At 47.8% G+C, this 19,026-nt stretch overlaps 1 protein-coding gene across 1 annotated transcript in view; it reads left to right on the top strand.

The window, feature by feature from the left end:
• The window catches only part of LOC119962032 (protein mono-ADP-ribosyltransferase PARP14-like), a 71,512-nt gene that overhangs the window by 38,786 nt on the left and 13,700 nt on the right, over positions 1 to 19,026 (top strand). Inside the window, 5 exon segments of the mRNA XM_038789797.1 lie at positions 7,820 to 7,972; positions 13,500 to 13,562; positions 15,440 to 15,616; positions 17,207 to 17,413; positions 17,492 to 18,121. Coding sequence (XP_038645725.1) covers positions 7,820 to 7,972; positions 13,500 to 13,562; positions 15,440 to 15,616; positions 17,207 to 17,413; positions 17,492 to 18,121 — 1,230 coding nt within the window.

The raw sequence follows: 19,026 nt of genomic DNA, 5'->3' as shown, positions 1-19,026 counted from the left end.
AGCGATGCCAGCGTCAACGGGCCTCCAGGCCCAGGCATTCACCCCTTCCTAGGGGATTAGTACGGCCCCAGAGTGCTGTGCGCTCGAAAGCCGGTGCGACACAGCCGGCGCGGATCATTTGAACAGGGATTCAGAATGTTACTATCAAGTTTATAATTATTGACTTCCGGTCAGCAAGCGGAGCGGTCGCAAGGAGAGGGGCTCCCGTCGCGGCGGAGAACAGGGAAGGGAAGGAAAAGGACGCGCACCCAACCCCCCCCCCCCCCCCCCCAAACAAACCGGTTATCGGAGGATCCTCGGCAGCAGGAGCGGTGCGGAGGCAGGAGCGGCCCAGCGGCGAAGGCAGGAGCTGGGGCAGGTCCACACACACACACACACACACCCCCCCCCCCCCCCCCCGCAGCGACCACCACGTGGCAAGGACAAAGGACTGGACAACATCCTCTCTCCTGCGTGAGTGAGGAGAGAGGAAGGGGGAAAGTGGGGGTAAAAAAAGAAGAGGACTTTTATTTTAAAAAGAAAACTGTTAAAGAGAAAGGGGGAGGGATATATTATTTTCTCTCTTTTTACACCCACTCCCATCAAAGTAAGCCCACCTGAGAGGAGTTGCATAAAAGCGGGGGGGGGGGGGGGGGGGGGGGGGGAGAAAATAATTGATAAACAAATAAATAAAATAAAAATAGGGCGCGGAAAAGGGGGGAAAAGAAAAACAAGGGGAGAAGAAAAGATGAAAGGGAAGGGGGAGAAAAAAACGCCAGAAGGGAGCCAAGGGAGAGGGGGCACCATAAGCAGACGGGACAAAGGGCAAGCCAGCTCAGGCGAGCGGATTAACACACGAAGCGGCGGGTCGGATGTATCGCCGCATCAAAAAGAGCCGGACAGACAGGTGCCCTCTCCCCCGGGGCTAGAGGGGGGCTGGAATTGGAAGGAAGCCTTTACTGAGGTGGTGAGAGAGCAGCTGCAGGCAATCAAGGCAGAGGGGAAAGCAGACGCAGAAGCCGCAATGCAGGCAGCAGTGGCCAGGGCCATGTCAGGGATGCAAGCAGGTTCTGACCAGATTGGAGGAGAAAGTGGATGCCCAAGGGAAGAAACTGGAAGCCCAAGGGGAGAAACTGGAAGCCCATGAGGCAACCATTAAAGAGCTGGAGAAAGCAGCGACAGACATGAGCGACCGGGTCACGGCCCTGGAGAGGGAAGTGGCGAGACTGGGCGCAACACAGGGGAGCCTGAAGGGCAGGGTAGAAGACCAGGAAAACAGCTCGAGAAGGCAAAATGTTAGGATAGTGGGCCTGCCAGAGGGGGCCGAGGGTAGAAACCCCACAGCATACGTGACTGCAATGCTGGGCGACTTAGTGGGGAGGAACGCTTTCCCCACCCCACCGGATTTGGACAGAGCACATCGGTCGCTGCGCCCGAAGCCCAAGGCAGGGGAACAACCGAGAGCAGTCATAGCTAAACTGCACCGGTACCAGGATAGGGAGACAATCCTGCGCTGGGCCAAGGAAAATAGAGTCTGCAAATGGGAAGGGCACACCATCCGAATTTATGAAGATCTTGGAGTGGATATATCTAAGAAACGGGCTGAGTTCAACAGAGCGAAAGCAGCTCTCTACAGGAGCAAAGTGCGTTTTGGTATGCTGTACCCAGCGAAACTCTGGGTCACATACCAAAACAAGGAATATTTCTTTACAGCCCCTGCTGAGGCGAATAGGTTCGTTGAGGAGCACGGGCTGGAAAAACACCAGAGGAGGTAGGGACGAGGGGCCCTTGGCAAGGAGCAACGACACGCCAACGGGTAGGATGGGGGAAGAGCGGGCAGAAAACCGTAGAGGCCAGGCAGAGGAGAAGCGAGACAATAACCCCCGAGAGGGGAGCCATCGTACTAGCAGGAAAGCTAGCGCCGGGGGCACGCAACAAAGCAGGGCCGCAGCGCACCCCCAACAGGGGGGAAGGCGCCAGGCAGGGGAGGGGGGGATCACCCATCAAAGTCGGGAGAGCAAACGGGGACAGGAATAGGGGATAGAGGGGCAAAGGAGGGGTATACAGGGGAGGAGGGTAGAGGGAGAGACCGGGGGGGGGGGGGGGGGGGGGCACACAGGGAGTGAGAGACCAGGGAGGGGAAAGGTAGGGACAAAAGAGGCCAGAAAAGGAACAGGGCTACAAAGTACCACAACCAAGGGCTCGGAACAAGGAACCGCTGCAAGCACCCACCCAGTACGGTCTGTGGGCAAAGGAGGCCCCCAGAGTGCAGGGGACTACCCGCGTGGCGGACACACAGTGGACGGCCATGGCGGGTGCCCCCAGGACAAGGGGAAACCCCAGAGCGCAGAGACCCGACCGCATGGGGAGAGCAGTGGTAGCGGCCATCCTGGACGGCCCCCTAACAAAGGGAAACCCCGGAGGGCAGGGGCTCGTCCACCAGACAAACATGGTTAATCCCACAGGAACGAGGGGGCAGAAGCCCCCCACCAGGATAATCACCTGGAACGTAAGGGGACTTAACGGCCCAGTGAAGAGATCTAGAGTCCTCACCCACCTCAGAAACATGAGGGCCGACATAGTCTTCCTCCAAGAGACGCATCTGAGGGAGCAGGACCAACTGCGGGTAAGAAAGGGCTGGGTGGGACAAACCTACCATTCCTGCTATGGGACAAGGGCCAGGGGGGTGGCGATACTGATCGGCAAGAGGACAATGTTTAGGGCGACAAAGACGGTTACAGACCCAGGAGGGCGGTATGTCATGGTCAGCGGGGCCCTGGATGGGGCGCCGGTTGTCCTAGTCAACATGTACGCGCTCAACTGGGACGACACGAGCTTCATCAAAAAGACCATGGCAGAAATCCCGGACATAGCGACGCATCGACTAATCATGGGGGGGGGGGACTTCAACTGTGTACAGGATCCAAAGACAGACAGATCAAACCCCAAAACGGGGAAAACCTCAAGCATGGCAAGGGAACTCGGTCACTTTATGGAGCAGATGGGAGCTGTGGACCCCTGGAGGTTTGCCCACCCGGGGGAGAAAGAATTCTCCTCCTCCCCAGTACACAACGTGTTCACCAGAATTGACTTCTTTGTGGTGGGGAAAACGGTGCTTCCAGGGATAGACAAAGTGGAATACTCCGCAATTGTGATATCAGACCACGCCCCACACTACATGGACGTGCGGCTGGAGACGGGAAGGGCCCAGCGCCCCACATGGAGGTTGGACGGTGCCTTACTAGCTGACCAGGCCTTCAGTGAAAGGATAGCGCGGGCCATAGCGGAGTACACGGAGAACAACCAAAACGGGGAGGTATCATCCTCCACGTTCTGGGAAGCGCTTAAGGCCATACTAAGAAGGGAAATCATTGCCTTCAAAGCGCAAAGAGATGGGGAGGAAAGGGTGGCTAGGCAGAAGCTGGTCGACTCCATACTGGAGGTAGACCGTAAATACTCCGAGGCCCCGACCGTAGAGCTCCTGGCGGAGAGAAAAGAACTACAAAGGAACTTTGACCTGCTCTCCACCAGGAAAGCAGTACACCAACTCCGCCAGGCGCGCGGGACCCTGTACGAACACGGAGACAAAGCCAGCTGCCTGTTGGCACACCAGCTGAGAAAGCAGGCAGCCACCAGAGAAATTGTGCAAATCAGGGGTACCAGAGGCACGTTGAAAACAGAACCAGAGAGGATTAACAAAACCTTCAAGGCCTTCTACCAAGAGCTGTACACCTCAGAGCCCCCAACGGGGAAGGCTGGGATGAACCGGTTCCTTGATGGACTGGACATACCAGTCGTGGGAGAGGGCAGGAAACGGGACCTGGAAGCACCACTAGCACTGGGAGAGATCATGGACAGCATTAGCTCCATGCAGACGGGGAAGGCGCCAGGACCGGACAGATTCCCGGCGGACTTCTACAAAAAATATGCGACAGCGCTGGCCCCGCACCTGCGGGAGATGTTCACAGACTCGCTAGCTAGGGGCACACTGCCACCCACGTTAGCACAGGCCTCAATCTCGCTGATACCTAAGAAAGACAAAGACCCAACGGAATGTGGGTCATACAGACCCATATCTCTGCTGAACGCAGACGCCAAAATACTGGCCAAAATCCTAGCCAAAAGGCTAGAAGACTGTGTACCTGAGGTGGTCACAGAGGACCAGACGGGCTTCGTCAAAGGTAGACAGCTTACCACGAACATCAGGCGCCTGCTGAACGTGATAATGACCCCGTCCGGGGAGAGAACACAAGAGGTGATTGTCTCCCTGGACGCAGAAAAGGCCTTCGACAGAGTCGAATGGAAATACCTCATAGAGGTACTGGAGCGGTTCGGGCTTGGAACAGGGTTCACCGCTTGGGTAAAGCTCCTATACAACACTCCCATGGCGAGTGTACGGACCAACGATACCAACTCCCAATACTTCCAGCTGCACAGGGGCACCAGACAAGGATGCCCACTGTCCCCGCTGCTGTTTGCACTAGCAATCGAACCGCTAGCAATCGCGCTCAGGGCAGCAAAAAATTGGAAGGGGATCCGAAGGGGAGGTAGAGAGCACAGAGTCTCACTCTATGCGGATGATCTGCTCCTCTATATCTCGGACCCACAAAGCAGCATGGACGGAATCATCGCGCTCCTGAAAGAGTTTGGAGCCTTCTCGGGCTACAAACTCAACATGAGCAAAAGTGAGATCTTCCCAGTACACCCGCAAGGTGGGGGGCAGCACTAAAAGGGCTGCCGTTCAAACAAGCCCGACACAAATTCCGCTACCTGGGGATCCAAATAGCCCATGACTGGAAAGGGATCCACAAATGGAACCTCACCAGCCTGACGGAGGAAGTTTAAAAAGGACCTGCAAAGATGGAACACACTCCCGCTCTCTCTCTCGCGGGGAGAGTCCAGACGATCAAAATGAACGTACTGCCCAGGTTCCTCTTCCTGTTTAGATCCATTCCGATCTACATCCCCAAGGCCTTTTTCAAATCGCTGGACAAACTTATCATGGTGTTCGTATGGGGGGGTAAAAATCCTAGGATCCCAAAGAAGGTCCTACAAAAAACAAAATCCAGGGGGGGGCTAGCCTTCCCGAATCTACAATTCTACCACTGGGCGGCAACAGCCGAGCGAGTAAGGGGATGGATCCAGGAGCCAGAAGCCGAGTGGGTGCGTGCGGAGGAGGCCTCCTGCATGGGGACCTCCCTCCGGGCCCTCGCCACGGCAGCACTCCCATCCCCACCCAAAAAACACTCCAGCCCAGTGGTGACAGACACCCTCCAATCCTGGAACCAACTACGGCAGCAATTTGGCCTGACCAAAATGTCGGACAAGGCTTCCATCTGCAACAACCATAGGTTCACACCAGCACTGACTGACGCCACCTTCAAAAGGTGGAGGCAGGACGGGGGGACACTGACAGTCAGGGACCTATACACGGACGACAGGATCGCAACACTGGACGAACTGACAGAGAAATTTCAGCTAGCTGGGGGGAACGAGCTACGGTACCTGCAGCTCAAAAACTTCCTACGAAAAGAGACAAGGACGTACCCACAACCGCCACGACAGACACTACTGGAAGACCTACTGGACGCAAGTATCCTAGAGAAAGGGAACTGTAGCGACATGTATGACCGACTGGTAGAAAGGGACGACACCGTACTGGACGCAACAAGAAGGAAATGGGAGGACGACCTGGGGATGGAGATAGGGTGGGGACTCTGGAGCGAAGCACTGCATAGGGTCAACTCCACCTCCACGTGCGCAAGGCTCAGCCTGACGCAACTAAAAGTGGTACATAAAGCCCACTTAACGAGAAACCGTATGAGTAGGTTCTTCCCAGAGGTGGAGGACAGATGTGAACGGTGCCAAAGAGGCCCGGCCAACCACGCCCACATGTTCTGGTCTTGCCCCAGACTTGTGGAGTACTGGACAGCCTTCTTCGAGGCTATGTTCAAAGTGGTGGGGGTGAGGGTGGAGCCATGCCCGATTGTGGCAGTCTTTGGGGTTTCAGACCAGCCAGATCTATTCCTGGGGAGGAGGACGGACGCCCTTGCCTTTGCCTCCCTGATCGCCCGCCGTAGAATCCTGTTTGGCTGGCGGTCAGCAGCACCACCCAGAGCTGCAGACTGGCTGTCCGACCTCTCGGAATCTCTCCAAATGGAGAAAATCAAATTCGCCATCCGAGGGTCGGACGATGGCTTCCATAGAACGTGGGAGCCATTCATGCAATTGTTCCGGGACCTGTTTGTGGCCAACGAACAAGACAAACTCCCTCCTCCCTGGCATGCACACTTCAACGGCTCCTGCGACGCCCCCCCACCAACTGCGGCCGTGCTGTCCCCTCTCCGGCAGCCGCCCCACGTCGACCCCTACCTCCGCCCTTGCCGGCATCAACCATGACTGATTGATGCCGTTAAATAGGTGGTTCGATTTACGCCGGCGTGACCATCTGGCCTGGAGATTTGGGGCGGCCCTGGGGCCCATTGCATCGCGCCGGTCCTCGCCATTCTGTGAGGCGTGCGGCGCAATTCACGTCAACGGGATTTTGGGGGGGGCCGTAGAATATCGCGGGCAGCACGTGGCGGGATTTACGCCGCCCCCCCCCCCCCCCTAGCGATTCTCCGACCCGGTGGGGGGCCGGAGAATCACGCCCTATATCTTTTACGTTACAAAAACAGCTAGTAGCTATGATCAATGTTTTTTTTACTGGAACAGATATTTAAAATAAAAATAGAGAGAGGGACAGACCAAAACACTTCTTTCTTCTGCCTGGGTCCACAGCAGTCAAAACAGAAAACAAAAGCAAAAACAACTCTCAGAGCCACAGCCTAGCTCCACCCACACCGTGACATCACTGAAGCCATGTGATCAGACAAAAACATTTCTTAAAGTTACACTCCCATGACACAGGGTAGATTCAGAATGTTCCCGATGGTGGGGAGTCCAGAACTAGAGGTCATAGTTTGAGGATAAGGAGTAAACATTTAGGACTGAGATAAGGAGAAATTTATTCACCCAGAGAGCGGGGAATCTGAGGAATTCACTACCACAAAGAGTAGTTGAGGCGAAAACATTGTGTAATTTCGAGAAGGAATTAGATATAGTTGTTGGGGCTAAAGGGATATTGGGAGAAGGCGGGATCAGGGTAATGAACTTGATGATCGGCATGATCAGTATGAATAGCAGAGCAGGCTAAAAGGGCCCTCCAGCTTTGTAAACTCGATAAACAAATAAATGGTCGACACATGAGAATATTCAGAAACAAAATCTCAACTGTACCTCTCTATTTATCCAATCAGCTCTATAGTTCTTTTTACCTCCATCACCACATACATAGCCTAACATCCCTCTCTCGGCCTCATGGATATACCCAATTCAGCTACATCAATCCCAATTTTTCGCAACATACTCGTCTAATCCAGCTGAGGTTTATAAAAACATTGTACAATTCCCTCGAGCCACATGTGTCCCAGCTTCCATCACAGGGATATCTCTGCTTCTCTTTGAGAACTAGAAAGGTACAAATTGATTTCTAAGTTGGTTATGTTTTCCATATGGTGTTTAACCATCAAAAGGGAGAATCTTATTGTTTGATAATGTTCAAGGTCATTTAATCGTGCAACTTATTGGAGCAAAATAATAACGCATCTGAGCATGGGTGTTTATGGTTATAGATTATTGATCATTTCCCCTATGTGCTTGTTATGTGTTTTAAGGAGTGGTTATTAGTCCTTGTACTCATGCTTACAATGTTTTTAGCAGACTCCTTTTTCTTTTTGTTGAAGAAAATAATAAACTCATCATTAATATTGGTGCTTTCATTTATTTTTAACCATTTCAGTATTTTCGTTTGGAAGAGCCTCTTCAACTGTCGCAGGTCATGTTGAAATTCAAGTAGGACCGATTTTGCTACAAGTAGTAACAGGAGACATAACAAAAGAGACCACTGATGTCATTGTCAACTCAACAAATAATAACTTCACTCTACATGCAGGTATTACAGCACAATGTTCACAAATGATTTGCTGAGCCAAATATAATTCTTTTAATTTCTGCACACCAAAATATTACACAGCTACGGAGACTGGCTTGGATTTGACTGTACTAATATTGGTGAGGCATTCATTGTTATCACAGGGTGAAGCTGACAGCTATACCTTGTGGTCATATGTGCAGTTAAAATATGGAAATCCAGAAGTTGCTGCCAGAGATAACCTGCTCCTCCATAGAGTGCACTGTTACAGTCCCTACTGATGGACTCAATATTTAAGTCAATGTAATGGTGTGAACTTGAGATACTTATCTATTAGTTACACATTTAAGACAGTTGAAAAAATTAGAGATAATGCATTCAAGAGTAAATGAGATTTTAATACCATAATAATTATAATTATTGCTGAATTTTATGAACCTGATTTAAATTTCAGTTATATTCCCGGCTTTATTCCTCCTGATTTGGACTCTACGTGTCTCAATTAAGATACCTCTGACCAATTGATGAAGAGCTTTGCCGTTACTTGCCCTGATCTAAAGATGACATAGATCCTTGAAAGAAACACTGAAACAGACAACTGGATCAGTGGACGTCTCCAGTCCTGTTCTTTTGCTGCAGAAAGTGAATTGTGGGCCATAGGCAGCTCCAAACATTAAATAATCATAATATACTGAGCTACATAGATAAACTTTTTAAAAATACAATTGAAAGAAAGAAGAACTTGCATTTATGATAGAGATAGAGAAATACAGCACAGAACAGGCCCTTCAGCCCACGATGTTGTGCCGAATTTTTGTCCTAGGTTAATCATAGAATTTTGGACACTAAGGGCAATTTTCATGGCCAATCCACCCAACCTGCACATCATTGGACTATGGGAGGATACCGGAGTACCCGGAGGAAACCCACGCACACACGGGGAGGATGTGCAGACTCCACACAGACAGTGACCCAAGTCGAAATCGAACTTGGGACCCTGGAGCTGTGAAGCAATTGTGCTATCCACAATGCTACTGTGCTGCCCTTAAGAAGAAGTTAACCTACACTCCATTATTCTACCCTAATCCATGCACCTATCCAATAGCCGCTTGAAGGTCCCTAACGTTTCCGACTCAACTACTTCCACAGGCAGTGCATTCCATGCCCCCACTACTCTCTGGGTAAAGAACCTACCTCTGACATCCCCTCTATATCTTCCACCATTTATCTTAAATTTATGTCCCCTTGTAATGGTGTGTTCCACCCGGGGAAAAAGTCTCTGACTGTCTATTCTATTTATTCCCCTGATCATCTTATAAACCTCTATCAAGTCGCCCCTCATCCTTCTCCATTCTAATGAGAAAAGGCCTAGCACCCTCAACCTTTCCTCGTATGACCTACTCTCCATTCCAGGCAACATCCTGGTAAATCTCCTTTGCACCTTTTCCAAAGCTTCCACATCCTTCCTAAAATGAGGCGACCAGAACTGCACACAGTACTCCAAATGTGGCCTGACCAAGGTTTTGTACAGCTGCATCATCACCTCACGGCTCTTAAATTCAATCCCTCTGCTAATGAACGCAAGCACACCATAGGCCTTCTTCACAGCTCTATCCACTTGAGTGGCAACTTTCAAAGATCTATGAACATAGACCCCAAGATCTCTCTGCTCCTCCACATTGCCAAGAACCCTACCGTTAACCCTGTATTCCGCATTCATATTTGTCCTTCCAAAATGGACAACCTGACACTTGTCAGGGTTAAACTCCATCTGCCACTTCTCAGCCCAGCTCTGCATCCTATCTATGTCTCTTTGAAGCCGACAACAGCCCTCCTCACTATCCACAACTCCACCAATCTTCGTATCATCTGCAAATTTACTAACCCACCCTTCAACTCCCTCATCCAAGTCGTCAATGAAAATCACAAACAGCAGAGGACCCAGAACTGATCCCTGCGGTACGCCACTGATAACTGGGCTCCAGGCTGAATATTTGCCATCCACCACCACTCTCTGTCTTCTATCGGTTAGCCAGTTTGTTATCCAACTGGCCAAATTTACCACTATCCCATGCCTCCTTACTTTCTGCACAAGCCTACAATGGGGAACCTTATCAAATGCCTTACTAAAATCCATGTACACTACATCCACTGCTTCACCTTCGTCCACATGCTTGGTCACCTCCTCAAAGAAGTCAATAAGACTTGTAAGGCAAGACCTACCCCTCACAAATCCGTGCTGACTATCCCTAATCAAGCAGTGTCTTTCCAGATGCTCAGAAATCCTATCCCTCAGTACCCTTTCCATTGCTTTGCCTACCACCGAAGTAAGACTAACTGGCCCGTAATTCCCAGGGTTATCCCTATTCCCTTTTTTGAACAGGAGCACGACATTCGCCACTCTCCAATCCTCTGGTACCACCCTTGTTGACAGCGAGGACGAAAAGATCATTGCCAACGGCTCTGCAATTTCATTTCTTGCTTCCCATAGAATCCTTGGATATATCCCGTCAGGCCCGGGGGACTTGTCTATCCTCAAGTTTTTCAAAACGTGCAACACATCTTCCTTCCTGACAAGTATCTCCTCGAGCTTATCAGTCTGTTTCACACTGTCCTCTCCAACAATATGGCCCCTCTCGTTTGTAAATACTGAAGAAAAATACTTGTTCAAGACCTCTCCTATCTCTTCAGACTCAATACACAATCTCCCGTTACTGTCCTTGATCGGACCTACCCTCGCTCTAGTCATTCTCATATTTCTCACATATGTGTAAAAGGCCTTGGGGTTTTCCTTGATCCTACCTGCCAAAGATTTTTCATGCCCTCTCTTAGCTCTCCTAATCCCTTTCTTCAGTTCCCTCCTGGCTATCTTGTATCCCTCCAGCGCCCTGTCTGAACCTTGTTTCTTCAGCCTTACATAAGTCTCCTTCTTCCTCTTAACAAGACATTCAACCTCTCTTGTCAACCATGGTTCCCTCACTCAACCATCTCTTCCCTGCCTGACAGGGACATACATATCAAGGACACGCAGTACCTGTTCTTTGAACAAGTTCCACATTTCACTTGTGTCCTTCCCTGACAGCCTCTGTTCCCAACTTCTGCACTTCAATTCTTGTCTGACAGCATTGTATTTACCCTTCCCCCAATTGTAAACCTTGCCCTGTTGCACGCACCTATCCCTCTCCATAACTAAAGTGAAAGTCACAGAATTGTGGTCACTACCTCCAAAATGCTCCCCCACTAACAAACCTATCACCTGCCCTGGTTCATTACCAAGTACTAAATCCAATATGGCCTCCCCTCTGGTCGGATAATCTACATACTGTGTTAGAAAAGCTTCCTGGTTTAGATACCTACAGTTGCGGGACTTTGTTCGTAGACAGGTCCCATCTTTCCCGCGCCTCCCGCCAATGGGGATCCTCGACAGAATAGTCTCTAGGAGGGAAGAAGGGGAGGGCAGAGTCTCAGGTATATATAAGGTGCTCATGAGGGAGGAAGGGTCCCAGACAGAGGAACTGAAACTTAAATGGGAGGAGGAGCTAGGCGGGGAAATGGAGGATGGGCTGTGGGCAGAGGCCCTGAGTAGGGTAAATTCGACCGCGACATGTGCTAGGCTCGGACTGATCCAATTTAAGGTCGTTCACCGGGCCCATATGACGGTGGCTCGGATGAGCAAATTTTTCGGGATAGAGGACAAATGCGCTAGGTGCGCGGGAGGACCAGCGAACCATGTTCACATGTTTTGGGCATGCCCTGAGCTGAGGGGGTACTGGGAGGGATTTGCGGGGGTCATGTCCCAGGTGCTAAAAACAAGGGTGGTGATGAGTCCAGGGATGGCAATTTTTGGGGTTTCGGAAGACCCGGGCGTCCAGGGGAGAAAGAGGCCGATGTGTTGGCCTTTGCTTCCCTGATAGCCCGGCAACGAATATTATTGGCGTGGAGGGACTCAAAGCCCCCGAAGACTGAGTGGTGGCTTGCGGACATGTCGAGTTTCCTGGGGATGGAAAAAATTAAGTTCGCCTTGAGGGGATCTGTGCAGGGATTCACCCGGAGGTGGCAACCATTTATTGACTTCTTTGCGGGAGAGTAAGCGTCAGCAGGGGGGTGGGGGGGGGGGGGGGGGTAGAGTAGAGTAGGAGGGAAAATATGGCGGGTAGTACCGGTGGGAGGGGAGCGGGCTTGTGCAATATGTTACGATGGAAGCATTGAAAGTACGTGGATGTTTGCACATTTTTGCCTTTTTTGCTTTCTTTCTGATGATGTCTGTAACTGTTTATAAAGCCAAAAACTACCTCAATAAAATTGTTTATTTAAAAAAAAAAGAAAAGCTTCCTGGACACACTGCACAAACACTACCCCATCCAAACTATTTGATCTAAAGAGTTTCCACTCAATGTTTGGGAAGTTGAAGTCACCCAGGACTACTACCCTGTGACTTCTGCACCTTTCCAAAATCTGTTTCCCAATCTGTTCCTCCACATCTCTGCTGCTATTGGGAGGGCCTATAGAAAACTCCCAACAAGGTGACTGCTCCTTTCCTATTTCTGACTTCAACCCATATTACCTCAGTAGGCAGATCCTCCTCGAACTGCCTTTCTGCAGCTGTTATACTATCTCTAATTAACAATGCCCCCCCCCCCCCACCTCTTTTACCATCTATATATGATATCTATATTTATATCAGAATTAACGTACAGATCCGCAGGTCACTGAAAGGGGCAACACAGGTGGAGAAGGTAGTCAAGAAGGCTTACTACATGCTTGCCTTCATTGGCCGGGGCATTGAGTATAATAATTGACAAGTCATGTTGCAGCTGTATAGAACCTTAAGTTAGGCCACATTTGGAGTATTATTTTGAATTCTGGTCGCCACACTAGCAGAAGGATGTGGAGACTTTAGAGGGTGCAGAAGAGATTTACCAGGATGTTGGCTGGCATGGAGGGCATTAGCTATGAGGAGCGGTTGAAAAAACTCGGTTTGTTCTCACTGGAACGATGGAGGTTGAGGGGCGATCTAATGGAGGTCTACAAAATTATGAGGGGTATAGACAGACTGGATAGTCAGAGACTTTTTCCTAGGGTAGAGGGGTCAATTACTAGGAGCATAGGTTTAAGGTGCGAGGGGTAAGGTTTAGAGGAGATGTACGAGGCACGTTTTTTTATACAGGATAATGGGTGCCTGGAACTCGCTGTCGGAGGAGGTGGTGGAAGCAGGGACGATAGTGACATTTAAGGGGCATCTTGACAAATACATGAATGGAGGAATACGGACCCCGGAAGTGTAGAAGATTTTAGTTTAGACAGGCAGCATGGTCGGTGCAGGCTTGGGAGGCCGAAGGTCCTATTCCTGTGCTGTACTTTTCTTTGTTCTTTGTACGTCCTGGAGACACGGTTAATTTGGTTTAAATAAACACATCGATCTTATGCCTATTTGGTTGTGTACTATCAAGTATGATTGGTGCTTGGATGAATTACTGATCAGTTATAAAATAAGGAATTGTTTTATGCTGCTATAAATTAATTTGTTCATTTATGCATTTCATTTCAGGTGTTTCCAAAGCAATTTTAGATGCTGCTGGTCTAACTGTGACCGATGAATGCGAAATACTAGGTATGGTTCATGTCGAGATTTCTTTTGCTGCCTTGTTATCAGCATTGAACAATGTAATTTCTACTTGCAAATATTCCAGGTTAACAAATTTCTGTCCTAAAACTGAAACGATCATTTTATACAAAAACATCAAGCAATGCAATAAGACAGAATGAGGAGCTGTCTGAGTGTTGATTGGATGCACAAAAAAATATTCTGGGGTGGGTCAGGGAAAGGACTGACGAGAGGAACCTCGTTCTTGATGATAAGAGTCCAGGAGCGTTTGCATTATATTCTCTTGGGTCATCCTCTAGACAAGGCTTTCAACACCCTGCCCACAATAATACTGGTTCCTGCAATGCTTCCAAACTGGAGATCCCAGGGCCCCTTACCAAAGACTCACTGCTCTAAATTCCGCTCCATGTTCAGTCCTAGATCATAATACTAGTTATGCCTTATACCAAGATTTTTCCTGATGCTTGCTGACATTTGGAGTGCGATTTAACTAAAAGGGAACCAAGTCCCATAGCGAGCGCGTTTAACTGGGTGTTTCCCAGCACTCGAAGCGCTGCGAAACACATGGCTATGAAGCACCATTCGCACCAGATAAGGGCCTCAACGGGGAATGCGCAGCCGAGGTCGCACATAACCCCATTTCTAGACTGAGGGGAGGCATTCGAATCTCCAAGTATCTAATAGGAAAAAAATAATTGGCTGCTCGAAAAAAAAATTTAAGTATTTGAAAACAACCTGTCCCATGTACAGCCAATTTGGTTTAATTGTCACGTTCATAAAATAGCAATAAATCTGAACTGAACAGGGAGGAAACATAATCAAGTTTCTTTCTATTACGTAGCAAGCAGGTACAAAAGTACCAATTAAAAATTAGCAGTCAGAAAAGCGTGGCCAATAAAATAACTAGCAAGAAGGAGAAGCAACAAAATAACTCAAAATGTCTTATGAGGAATGGTTTTACCCATCAGCTTGATTGATCAGTAATCAGAGGACATACTACGGTTTGTAATTTTCTTTTAAATTATATAAGTCACCAGTTTTATGTTTACACTCATTTCAGAATTTAAAACAGTTGCTTAAAAGTAATGATATTTCCCTTTGAACCTCTGTCCATTTACTGCTGGTGCAGTGTTTGAGTTTACTGTAGTTCCCACAACTATCACTTCATCACTATTGCCTACCCGAAATACAGAGCATAAAACCTAGAGTGCGTTTGAATCACTCTGCAAGCATATAGCTCACCATATAGGCCCATAATTCAAATTAAGACCGCCTCATTTCTGAGCCCGATGGGCACTAGCTGGAGAAGGAGCACCCGCTTGAGGTACCTCTGAGAAAAAAGTGAGGTAAGTAATTATGTTGCTTTTTTAATTTGTAAAATTATGTAAATATGTTGTATTTTCTGATGTACCAAGTCTGTCATTCTCACCAGCTTCGTATCCCAGACATTTCCACTTGCAGTTTCTAGTTAACGAGAAGCCAAGCCCATTCCGTCCTTGCTTTTAACTTGGGCCTTGTGTCCTGTTGAATCTTTGCTCTTTATCTTAATGTAATTCCCTTACTTCTGCTCCATTCCCAACTGATTGGTCCACTGCCCGGTCATGTCCTGAATGAAATGTGGATGATACCATAGAAAATTGGTCCACTGCCCGGTCATGTTCTGAATGGAATGTGGATGATACCATAGAAAATTGGTCCACTGCCCGGTCATGTTCTGAATGGAATGTGGATGATACCATAGAAAATTACACTATGTGTTTTTATGAAAAGCAGTTAAAGTATAAGGGGAAACCTGCACCGTTAATTACAGAACTGTCACTTCTGCCATTATTTCAGTGTAACAATGACCATACAGTGAGATAATTCTCTATTTTTTTTTGAAGGCTCACAGCCAAACAATGGAATAATAATAACAAATCCGGGAAACCTGCAATGTCAAAAGATAATTCACATGGTTGGACAAACAGATCCAAATCAAATAAAAGCTTTTGTTGGTGCAATTCTTCAGGCATGTGAAAATTATAAATTCTCCTCAGTTGCTTTCCCTGCGCTTGGAACAGGTTTGAATTTTGCTCATTCATTTTATTTGTTATTTTATATTTTCATTATACATTAAAAATAGATAAAACCCAACGATAGTTACTATCCAGATTGGGGTTGCAAAAAAACTAGTCTGCACAAGTTGTGCTTTTAATGTGGTTAAATGTTCTAACTATATGAATGCGGTGGAGGAAGTGAGTCAAATAAGACGTGCATTGGAGTAACCCACTCTAGTAATGACAAAGGCACGTAGGAAGGTTTCACTGGAGCGGAGAAAAGATTGGAAGCAGGAGATATTACAGGAATGGAAGTACGCAGTCTTTATAATGGATTCAATACACATTTTAAACCCTCCACCACGAAGAACTGTGGCAGCCGTGTGTACCATCTATGCACTGTCATAACTCACCAAGATTTCTTAGGCAGCACCTTCTAAACCCACGACTACTACTATCTAGAAGGACGAGGGCAGCAGATACCTGGGAACCCCACCACCTGGAAGTTCCCTTCCAAGTCATTCACCACCCTGACTTGGAAATGTATCTCTGCTCCTTCACTGTCGCTGGGGAAAAATCCTGGAACTCCCTCTCTAACAGCACAGTGGGTGTACCTACACCTCGAGGACTACAGCAGATCAAGAAGGCAACTCACCACCACCTTCAGAAGAGCAACTAGAGATGGGCAATAAATGCTGGCCTAACCAGCGACACCCAAATCCCGAAAAAAAATAATAAATCCATCAATTCCTAATCCTAAGAGTTAACGCTACCAACTAAAACCAAGCTGCCAGCCGGTCAAGAAATGCATTTCTCTGGCTGCAAATGTTTCTTTTAAGGCAGCTCCTCTGAAGTGAAAAAGACAGTAGCTGAATGGGATGAGATTGAGAGAGAGGCCCTGATAACAAAGTGGATGCCATTCACTAAGAAGGACTTGGCAGCCACTTTAAAAAAATTTTTAAAAATAAATTGAGTACCCAATTCATTTTTTCCAATTAAGGGGCAATTTAGCGTGGCCAATCCACCTAGCCTGCACATCTTTGGGTTGTGGGGGCGAAACCCATGCAAACACGGGGAGAATGTGCAAACTCCACACCGACAGTGACCCGTAGCCGGTATCGAACCTGGGACATTGGCGCCGTGAGGCTACAGGGCTAACCCACTGAGCCACTGTGCTGCCCCTTGGCAGCCACTTTTAGCAGTGCTGGTTTGGTGAGCTGGTAAATGCATGTAATATTAAATGAGTGCTTAAATCCATGTATGAATAATGTTAAAATAGGAGTACTTAAGTAATGTTAAAAGAAGGTATAAAAGGGCAAGAAGATAACCAAAGCAGAAGTAAATTTTTAATCATTGTATTTAGAATTAATATGTTTTGTTGGTTAGCATTAATATGTAATGAACCTACACCTGAACAGCATTATTCTTGTAACTGGAACTTTTTAGTGTCGTGGGTCATGAACTGAAATGGTTCAGAACTTGCATGATGAATGTAGAAATCCTCGACTTGCCATCAATTAAAGGACTAATTTTGGGCACACTTCTGAATGATTTTGAAGGTGACCAGAAGGCCAGATCATGTATCCAAATTTTAAATATTATTTCACTCCACAGGACAAGGAAAAGTAAACCCTTCCCAAGTTGCTGATGCAATGATTGATTCAGTCGGTGATTTGGTAAACCGAAAATCTCCAACTTCTTTGCAGAAGATTCGCATTGTCATTTTTCAACCTCAAATGTTCAATGAATTTCATAGCTGTGTGCAAAAACGTGAACGATCCAATATTCCAGAAACCGAATCCTTATGGAATAAGGCAAAGAGTAAGTTTCAGAACATTTTACAAAAACAAATTATGTATTACTGTCTTATTCTAACGTATAACATTTTGCTATTCCTAGATGCAGTCACAGGATTGTTTTTTGGGGATTCAAGTAAAGAAAAGAAGCAGTATGTCACTGAAGACCATATTGTATTAGAAGATGAGATAGAGCCGGTTCTATTTGAGATCTGTGGAGGCACCAAACAAACTGTAGAAAATGCTAAAACCTGGATAGAAAACTTAATGGCAGAGGAACACGATGAGAAAGTCATTAGCAGTGAATACATATTTCAATTCTCTGAAAAGGAGCAGGAAGAATTAAGGACCCTTCAGAAGGATCTGCAAATTGTTTTAGAGCTGGAACGTAAACAATCTGGGTCGAAGATCAAAGTTTATGGTGCAGCTAAGGATGTTTCGAATGCTTATTCTATTATTCAGGAAATGGTTAACAATCTCAGAGAAAAGGAACTCAGAAGAAGAGATGAGGAACTTCTCAGCAATTTGCTGGAATGGCAGTTTGAACAGGGCACTCAGTTCATACCATTTGACAGTGCTACAAATTTCAAGTTGGAAAAGGCATTCAAGGAACAGAGAACTGGATTTGCGATTGAATCACAGAACAGAAAATATACCGTGGACTTAAAGAAGGAAATTGCAGTTGACAATCGGGGAAATTCAATTAAATTGAAACGGGTTTCAAAAACGGAAGGTAAATTTTTTCTTTAATAAACAATTTTATTGAGGTAGTTTTTGGCTTTGTAAACAGTAACAGACATCAACAGAAAGAAAGCAAAAAAGGCAGAAATGTGCAAACATCCATGTACTTTCAATACTTCAAACGTAACATACTGCATAAGCCCGCTCCTCTCCCACCGGTACTACCCGCCATTTTATCCCTCCTACTCTACTCTACTCTACCCCCCCCACCCCCTGCTGACGCTCACTCTCCCGCAAAGAAGTCAATAAATGGTTGCCACCTCCGGGCGAACCCCTGTACAGATCCCCTCAAGGCGAACTTAATTTTTTTCCATACCCAGGAAACTCGATATGTCCGCAAGCCACAACTCAGTCTTCGGGGGCTTTGAGTCCCTCCACGCCAATAGTATTCGTCGCCGGGCTATCAGGGAAGCAAATGCCAAAACATCGGCCTCTTTCTCCCCCTGGACTCCCGGGTCTTCCTAAACCCCCAAAATTGCCACCCCTGGACCCATTGCCACCCTTGTTTTTAGCACCCAGGACATGACGTCCGCAAATCCCTCCCAGTACCCCCTCAGCTTAGGGCATGCCCAAAACATGTGAACGTGGTTCGCTGGTCCTCCCGCGCATCTAGCGCATTTGTCCTCTAGCCCAAAGAATTTGCTCATCCGAGCCACCGTCATATGGGCCCGGTGAACGACATTAAATTGAATCAGCCCGAGTCTGGCACATGTCGCGGTCGAATTTACCCTACTCAGGGCCTCTGCCCACAGCCCGTCCTCCATTTCCCCGCCTTGCTCCTCCTCCCATTTAAGTTTCAGTTCCTCCGTCTGGGACCCTTCCTCCCTCATGAGCACCTTATAAATACCCGAGACTCTACCCTCCCCTTCTTCCCCCCTAGAGACTATTCTGTCTAGG

The sequence above is a fragment of the Scyliorhinus canicula genome, chromosome 2, assembly GCF_902713615.1.
Source record: "Scyliorhinus canicula chromosome 2, sScyCan1.1, whole genome shotgun sequence".
In the NCBI taxonomy this organism is placed as follows: Eukaryota; Metazoa; Chordata; class Chondrichthyes; order Carcharhiniformes; family Scyliorhinidae; genus Scyliorhinus; species Scyliorhinus canicula.
Note: the sequence above shows the minus strand (reverse complement) of the source record. Positions and strands in the feature narration are given on the sequence as shown.